At 35.4% G+C, this 8,911-nt stretch overlaps 1 protein-coding gene across 1 annotated transcript in view; it reads left to right on the top strand.

The window, feature by feature from the left end:
• CCDC85A (coiled-coil domain containing 85A) overlaps window positions 1-4,019 on the top strand; it is a 208,561-nt gene extending 204,542 nt beyond the window's left edge. Inside the window, exon 7 of the mRNA XM_012649844.1 lies at window positions 3,930-4,019. Coding sequence (XP_012505298.1) covers window positions 3,930-4,019 — 90 coding nt within the window. The remainder of the gene's footprint in view (window positions 1-3,929) is intronic.
• The last annotated feature ends 4,892 nt before the right edge of the window (window positions 4,020-8,911 follow it).

The raw sequence follows: 8,911 nt of genomic DNA, 5'->3' as shown, positions 1-8,911 counted from the left end.
AGCCTTCTTCAGATTTATTTGTAACTATTCTTGAAAAAAATTCACCATCTCCCTAGATAATATTTGCTTAGTTCTTTATAAATATGATATGTGTGTTTCATGTCATATCTTTAGCTATCAGTGGTTGACACAAGCTTGGAAAAAAGTGAGATAGATAGATACGAACTTAAGAGGTAGTTAGACAAATAGAAATCTATCTGTGAAGTCACAGAGAAGCACAGTAGAAAAAAAAGAAAAGTTATTTTCATGATGCAAATGCAATGTAATCATTAATGTAGTTTGGATTTTATTATTAATCCCTGACTAAATTTTTTAATTCTTTGAGTAATATGCATGGGATGTATTGTTTAACCAAGAATATAATTTGTGAAGTTTTAAATAGCTAAATGGAATATTGGAGAGGAAGCCATTTGTTAAATTCAAGAAATCATGGTTAAGCACTGATCATGTTAAGCACTGGTTTTAATTGGCTTTATGTTATACTTTTATCCCATATTTTTTCTCCATTAGCATATGAAAATTGCTTAGAAATGTTTTTCAGCTTCAGGTCTATTAGGACCAGATACTCTCAGACATTTATCTACCTCCTTGAGATGTTTCTGGAATCTAGTAAATGTCACATAATAAATCCCTTGGGCATTTTATATGTGCTGGGATGAAAGTTTTAGTCTCCTGCTTGCCTGTGTTGTGGCTTCTTTTTCTTTTGTGACCCTTTGCAAGTCACTTGTTTTTCTTTCCTGCCTATCTGTTGTCTATTTCCTAATGATCACTAGTTCTAGATGTCATATTTTCTAAATGCACTGCTATTCACCGTCTGTAGCTTTTCAACCTCTGCTTAAGATTTTCAATTTGAATATTTTCCTTGGATAAATTTAAAAATTTGACCATATACCCAGGAATGCCTGTTGCTTCTCATCTATTGACTATGGAATGCTAAATAAAGCTAGACATGGGGATTGTAGAGCTAGAAGGAACCATAGAGGTCGTCCCCAGTGGCTTTCCAGAGTGCTATGTGGAGCTCCTTCATAATTCAGATGTCTGAGTTTAACATCAGATGATGGGCTATTCGGATATAAACTCCTGGGTAAGAACCCTACCACTCCAATTTTATGTTTGAAGAAACAAAGATCCAGAAATTAAGTTACTTCCTCAAACTGTTTTCTAATGAACAGCAAAGTGAGAAGTATATCCAGATCTCCTTGGAGGACCAACTCTTTCCACTTTCTCAAGTATGGTAAATCTGGGAACTTCCATTTTCTTTCCTAAAGAATGAAAAGCACTGTGTCTTACAGAAGGAACTGTCTGCACTGTGCTTCATGCCAGAATTTCTGTAAAGAAGTGCCAGGGTGGTTCTCCTTTCCTTCTTTCTCTTTTCTTTCTTTCCTTTTCTCTCCCTGTTTGCTTTCTTTCCTTTCCTTTTCCTTTCCTACCCTTTCCCTTTCCTTTCTCTCTCTTTTCTTTCTCTGTGTCTTTCCCCTCCTCTCCCCTTCATTTTCTGTTCTTTCTCTCTTCTTTTCTTCTTTTAACTTCTGAACATTAGAAAATTCATTTCTTAGTCTCAAACCCACTACTGGATTGGATATTGATTAGTTTTGTGTTGATCTTTTTGTTTACCTGCATTTCCAAAAATACTGCAAAAGACTCCATACAGTGTTGTTGTTTTTCATAATATAAGATATTTTCAGAAATCTAAAAGCTTGCCCTCCTTGTTTACCTTTAGAAATTTTCTAGGATATTTATTCTATAATAATTGTCCACTTTTGTCTTTGATCCACAGAATTTGAGAGAAAAATACAAACTCTAATCTGATTCTTAAGCGGATTTATATTTGGAAACAATTTAAAAGGCCAGACAACAATGTGTTGGTTTAAAATAATGCATTGCAAATATCAGACAATAAAGAAAAATGCAACTTGTAAGGCAATTTCATAAATAAGTGGTTTCTTAAAAACAAGTAAAGTTGATGAAGGTTTGACTTCTACTAGAGAAACTATATACTTTTATAATAATGTCACAGAATGTGAAGCTTTCTCATGTGAGATTGGTTATTATAAGACTAAGGTAGAACTTAGGATAATAGAAGTTTGGCTGATATTTGCTCTTGGAGATAAGTTGTTGACATCCATACAGTGAAGAGACTATTGTCCTTAGCACCCTCATATTGGTTAGTAAGTATGAAGTTAGTTATACTCTTCCCAAACTGTGCTACAGAAATAAATATACTTCCCCCTAACAAATAATAAATCTATCTTTTCGTAGTGATGATTTTATTTTAGGTTTGTCTGTTTAGTTATTACAAATTCCCTGAGGACAGTTGAAGTACTTGACAGGTCATCTCAGTCATGGTTTCAAACACACACCTATTTTGCTTTTTTAGCTAACAAGTCACCACTCCTGGGTCCACCTTAGTATTGTTGATTTATTTCAAAGTTCTGCCTTCTCTAAAAAGTTTCCTTCAGCACATGGTAAAATCTGGGTTACGCTCATTGTGTTCTACATTTGAATACTTGAAGAGGAGTTGCGCTTTTGAGTTGTAAGCATTTTATGCTTTGTGTCTATGATCCTTGTGAGGTCTTCAAGTCTATCTGCAGCTTTTAAACCATTCAAAATATTCTGGGTAGAAGTAATTGTATTTAGGGGTTATGAAACAAAAATCCATAGCATCCTTCGGCTTCTTGATTCCGTGTTTGTACCACTTCAGTCAATTTATTAAGAAATGGTCTTTCCTAACTCCCTTGTGTATAGCTTGAGTCATCCACTGCCATATAATTCCTTTCTAAATACTTAAGGACCATAATTACAATTCGCTTTGAGTACAACAGGACATTTCTGCCATGTAGTGGTGTCTGCTGTAACATAGAAATTAGTAGTTCCATTGGCTTAGAAACAAAGGCAGACAGAACCTTACATTCTTATGTATTATTGTAAATGGTATTAGGTTTCCCTGGAATATCCACTTCTATTTAAAAGCAAAACAAAACAAAAAAAGAAACATAGTCTATGAATATTTGATGAAAAAACTGGTTTTGTGTTCATGTTGGAGCACAATGTAAATTTTTGTAGAGTTAATCAACATGAACATAACTCTTGTAGTAAAACACTCCAGGATAGTTATGGCTGTTATTGTGTTTGTGCATGCATGCACGTGCATGTGTGTGTATTCCAATCAATGTTCATGTATTGGTATATTATTGCCGAATTCAGTAGTTTTATACTTATTCTTGATCTCACCTTTTGCTAATGTCCTTCTAAAATGGCATAGTTTTTTTTTAACATGTTGTTATTATATCTCTTTCAATGATTCCTGAATTGGTAGTTAAGATTTGCAACAACTGAGGCCCCCACTCTGGAGAAAGCCGGGGAAATTTACTAATGACCCTGAGACTACCAGCTCAGGACTTAAATAGCTGAAGAACAAAAGCTCCTTCATTTTCCTCACTGGATTAAATATTTTGATATCTTTTGTTATAGGAACCAGAATGATCTTTCTAAAGGGTTCTTAATTCCGGCTACACATTAGAATCATTTTGGGAGCTTTTAAAAAAAATAGTTACTCATGCCACACTTCCACCAGTGAAATCAGAATCTCTGAGGGTGGGAGTTACTGTTTGAGTTCCCCAGGTGCTTTGTATGCCTCTGGAGTTGAGGACCACTTATGTAACTAGCGTAAGTTAGCACATCATTCTTTAATTTTAACCCTGGTTGCTAACAAGGTGTAGTAGTCCCACCTACTGAGCGTTTCTTGTGTTTCCGAAGCTTGTCATCACATTTCATTTTGTGTTTGCAACTCATTCATATGGATATTTTCTCTCTTCACGTACAGCTTTGTGTCGCTCATAGTTTCCCCTTAGAAACCACAAATCTCTTTGTGGAAGAGGACAAGTAAGATGCTTACTTCCTTTTTTTGTTTTTGTTTTGTTGTTGTTAAGGTTGTGTGGAAGAAACTTGGAGATGCTGCAGGTTCATGTCCTGGAATTAGGCAACATTTGTCAGGAAACCAGTACAAAGGACCAATGTGAGAATCATTGTTTTCAAACATGAGATCACTACTGCCAGAAAGAGACAAAAGGAAAGAAGAAGAAGAAGAAAAGAGTGGGTTTCTGCAAACCTGGACTTATGGAATAACATGGAGTGATTGTACATTGCACATATCTCCTCTCTAAAACCTTCAGTCCAACTTCCCCTCTCAAGCTAATATTCTGTGTCTCTCACTTCAATATCCACAACAGTCAATCTCAAACAAGATAGCTTTGAAAATCATCATTTTGGTACCAGTATTTTCATTAGAACTAAAATGTTTTTACTCCCCAGATCTAATATTGTAATTGGCAAATCTGCATAGTTGGAAGAATCCAGTGGAACTTCAGTGGTTTTGATAGAGTTGGCCCATTGCATAAAATGGTGGGTGTTTTCTACCATGTTGTATTGAAGTTATGAAGAGGTGTTTTCAGGTTTCCCAAGTCTGAGAGTTGGGCTCCTACCTCTTATACTTTGGTCAACAAAATACTAGTTCCTGATGCATAATTAATTTGGATGCAAGATAAGATTATACTTCTGGGGTTTTGTTTTGACTTTTGAGGTGCTAAAAATACCACATAAATTCTCCCTACCAGATAGAAGGATAGCGAGACTTTGTAGAGTGCTTATCAGAGAGTACCATTTATTTCAACTGATCAAAATAAATATATCTTTTCTTTTGATCTTGATGAGTTTCTCATAAAGATGCATCTTGGGGACATACCAACTTTCATATTCATTCAGTGTATCCATTGATATTAATATTAACAATTTCATCTAAAAAACAATTTTTCTAGATGTTTCGAGCTGTGAAATGTCAATTTCTACAATTTAGTTTCTAGACATGCTGTATATTTAATAAACTTTATGTAAACTTTAAAATATTGCACTGCATTTATGAAAAAAGCTCTCTTTGCCTCCTGCAGCTATCTAATGTTTTATGAAACTGACGCATGTCCTTCATTATTGAGACTAAAAGCTCTCGTTCGGATTGCTTGAGGTTTGAAAAAGAGGTGTGCTAGCTTTGCTTAATTTATTTCTTATTTTTGCTATATATATACATATATATAAAAAATATTAGAATGTGTGTATTGGAAATGCTATGATAGGTATTTTGTGTTTATCCAAATACAATGATAGTTTCTTGTATGAATGTGCAAGAGGCCTCTGGCAGAATGCTACGTTTTTACTGTAGTTTAAGATTATAAAAGTGGGAATGCAACAATTTTCAGTTTTTGGATATGTTCTAAATTATCGAGATTTGATTCATAGCAGATATTCTCTGTTGTTGTTTTTAAATGGGCTCATTACACAATGTATTAATTGTCACTGGTGAGGGAATGTGAAGAAATTTTGTTACACTTTTAAAAATGTTACTGGTATGAAAAACCAGCCCTCTATTTTCAGAAAATATTTATGAATTAATTTACTATAGAATTATCTCTCTAATTATTGTAACTAGGTTACAGATTAAGCATCTCTTTCTTTTAAAATGTTATATTTTTAAATATTATTACTCTGTAAGAAAAAATTGCTTGCTATATTTACCCTCTCTCCTAGGAAAGCTTTCATCTTTAAATTGTTGCATTCCTACACTCTGAAGATATTTAAAACAAGTTTTTGTGCCTGCAGCAGAGCCTGCAGAAGCTAATACAAGGGACACTGGTGTTTTGACAAAATACTTGTGTAAATTTTGATACTGTATTAAAACTATTTTTTTAAAGTTCTGCATAAAATCGAGTATTAAGTATATGTGTTCATCTTAGCAATGGTAATAAATTATTTAATCTCACAGTGTTTTTGTCTTCTTCAAAATGTTTTCCTAAATTGAGTAGATTTATTAGTCACTAAATATCATAATGCTACTTCATGATGATGATAATAATACAGATGATTCATTATCTTAAACATAAAACAAAGGCATATTTGTAAATGTTCATAAGGAGGGATTAAATATTAAGAAATTCCTCAATTTGCACCATTCTCTATTAAAATCTAGTTAAAAATTTAGAATAATATTTTAAAATATTTTAAAATTAGCTTCTGCTATAAAGTCTTCTTTTAGTCTTTTATATAGATTAAAATTAAACTTAATTATTATCAATTTATTGTTAAAACAGTCTTGAGAAGGAAATGTACTGGAGGGGAAACACTACAGAAATGGAAAACTAGGCCTCTGTATTTAAGAAACTTATACATTATTGGAAAAGGTGTAACATACACATATAACCAAGAAATAAATAGGAACACACACACATGCTCAGAGCACCCACATACTTCCTGGAAGTCACTAGTAAGATTGTAGAATAAAGCTTTATACACTTAGCATTAACCTCACCTTTAAATGATAAAGGAGATGGACACCCCAGTGCTTGAATCTTGCTATTGCTTAATACATTTATCAATCAAAATGAGTGACCCCCCCATTACCTTGTGTGACCAGATTATTAGTTTATGATCTTATCTTCCCTGGGATAAAGGTTCATTTATATATCTTGGCAGAGTATTTTTTTCCTTCCTTGAAGTAGATAGATTGGTAATCAGAATCTAACCTTTTAAATGAATGCCTTTCAAGTTCCTAGCACATGCTTAAGGCATTGTAGAAAATTCAGATCATCTTATGTGACATCCAGTAAAATACTGACAGTATAATTGGGATGATTGTTCTTTAGTTCTTTAGTGAACACTTAATGAATGCCTACCACTGTCATGTGAGTAAACACAGCTTTGGTTCCTGACTCACTGTGCTGACTACTCTCAAGAAATACATGGGATGGTAGTATCTGGGATGCCAGCTGGAGCTTCCTTTATCCTCGAGATCTAGACAGGATTGAGATCAAACATCCATTTTCTTGATCTGAGGAAGCAGTAGCCTCATAATGATTTCCACTAATTTCCAGAGTTTTTACTCTGTGGCAAGCTTCTTGTTGCCTCATCACCCCTCTATCTCAGGGGCAAACTGATTTCTCCATCAGAAACTTTGGAATCCATTTCTGGGGAAGTATCTGCCTACCTCAAACTGGATTATCAAGGTACATTTCCAACAAACTCAAGGCACCTCTATGAGGAATTTATAAGCATTTGGCTTATAAAGAATAAAAACTTCTCCATCCCGTTACACGATAAAAGACAAAGGAGGCTGAGGCGGGTGGATTGATTGAGCTCAGGAGTTCGAGACCAGCCTGAGCAGGAGCGAGATCTGTCTCTACTAAAAATAGAAAGAAATTAGCTGGACAACTAAAAATATATAGAAAAAAATTAGCTGGGCATGGTGGCACATGCCTGTAGTCCCAGCTACTCGGAAGGCTGAGATAGGAGCATTGCTTGAGCCCAGGAGTTTGAGGTTGCTGTGAGCTAGGATGACACCACGGCACTCTAGCCTGGGCAACAGAGTGAGACTGTCTCAAAAAAAAAAAAAGTATATTAGGTTGAACCATATGAAATTGCCAATATTTGACCATCTTTGGACTATAAAAACAGTGATTTCACATAGATTAACCTCATATGATGAAGAAGTTTTTTTGGTGGAAATTAGTAAATAAAGTAGGAATTAGAGAAGAGAGAGCCATGACATTGGGCTGGAGCTATCTCAAAGTATTCTGTATTAAGTGCAGCACTGAATAAAGAACATTTGACTCTAGGGAGGCAGACTTTGGGCAAGCAAGTTGAGCATTTAAACTCTTGAATTAACTCTGCGAGTTGGAACAACTTCACTGAGCCTCAGTTTCTTCACATGCTGAATGGAGATAACATCTATATTGCTGAGTTGTCGTGAGATTCTTATTACCTCCTTAATTTCAAAGTTCAGTGGTCTTGACAGTGCATGAAAAATGATAGCAAGTCTTTCAAAACAGGAATCTAGACCCTGTGGGCTACGGCAATTTATACCATTAGGATTGGAAAGAGAAACCACATTAATGTTGAATGCTCTGTCCACTACCATGTAAAGAAGTCTGGCTGCACAGTTGCATATTAGCAAGCTCTGTTCTTTATGCATCATCCAGCCTTCATAGGCCTTGACATGGCCAATCACACATGGGGATTGTGTGGATGAAGGAAAAAAAGGGACATTGGTCTAATTCGCACATACCAACAGTATGTTTTAGAAACAAAATTTCCACAACTATTTAATTCTGTATTTGTTTCTTCATGTCACTGAGAAAACAGGAGCATAAAGACTTCTCTTTCAAAATGGCAGAATGAGTACTTGCTGCAGCTTTCTCGTCTTGCCTCAAACACTAAAAATGGCTTAAAAGTTATTTTAATAAATCCGTAATCCTACTAGACCATAAGAAATAAATAGTGTGCTCCATGGGCCAGTAGTTATGATGAATTCTGGAAAGAAGGAGACAAACAGTATCTGAATGAAGAGCGAATCCATAATTCAAAGTACACAGTGCAGGATATTGTTGAAAAAGGAGGCTGCAAGGATGTTCCAAACAAGGAAGAGTTTGACACATGCACTGTGTGGACTCCTGGGATAACTGAGAACAGCCAGGCATTTTGACTCTTGCATAAAACCACTCCTTCCTTGGGTCAGGAAGAGAACAATAAAGATCATTTCTCCCAGGCCTGAGCGGAGAGTGAGGGCATTTGAATTGGAAAAGCAGGGCAAAGTCCTTAAAGTTGGTAATACCTAGGGGGAAATGGATCCCCTGTGCCCAGATCATTAGCTGCTGGCACAGCCTGCCAGAAAGTTTGTCCCACCATCTCTTTTACATTTAAAGAGGCTTTAAGTATCCCCCAAGACCAGTAGCCTGGCCTCTTTCTCCTACAAACAAGTTGTAGAATAAACACAGCAGACTAATAAGGAATTTTTGATAGTTCGGTGAGTATACAACTGAGAACCACCCAACATTGGAGGAAAGCCATGATCATGAATCAGAAGCACAAA

This window comes from Propithecus coquereli, unplaced genomic scaffold (assembly GCF_000956105.1).
Source record: "Propithecus coquereli isolate 6110/MARCELLA unplaced genomic scaffold, Pcoq_1.0 Scaffold305, whole genome shotgun sequence".
In the NCBI taxonomy this organism is placed as follows: domain Eukaryota; kingdom Metazoa; phylum Chordata; class Mammalia; order Primates; family Indriidae; genus Propithecus; species Propithecus coquereli.
Note: the sequence above shows the minus strand (reverse complement) of the source record. Positions and strands in the feature narration are given on the sequence as shown.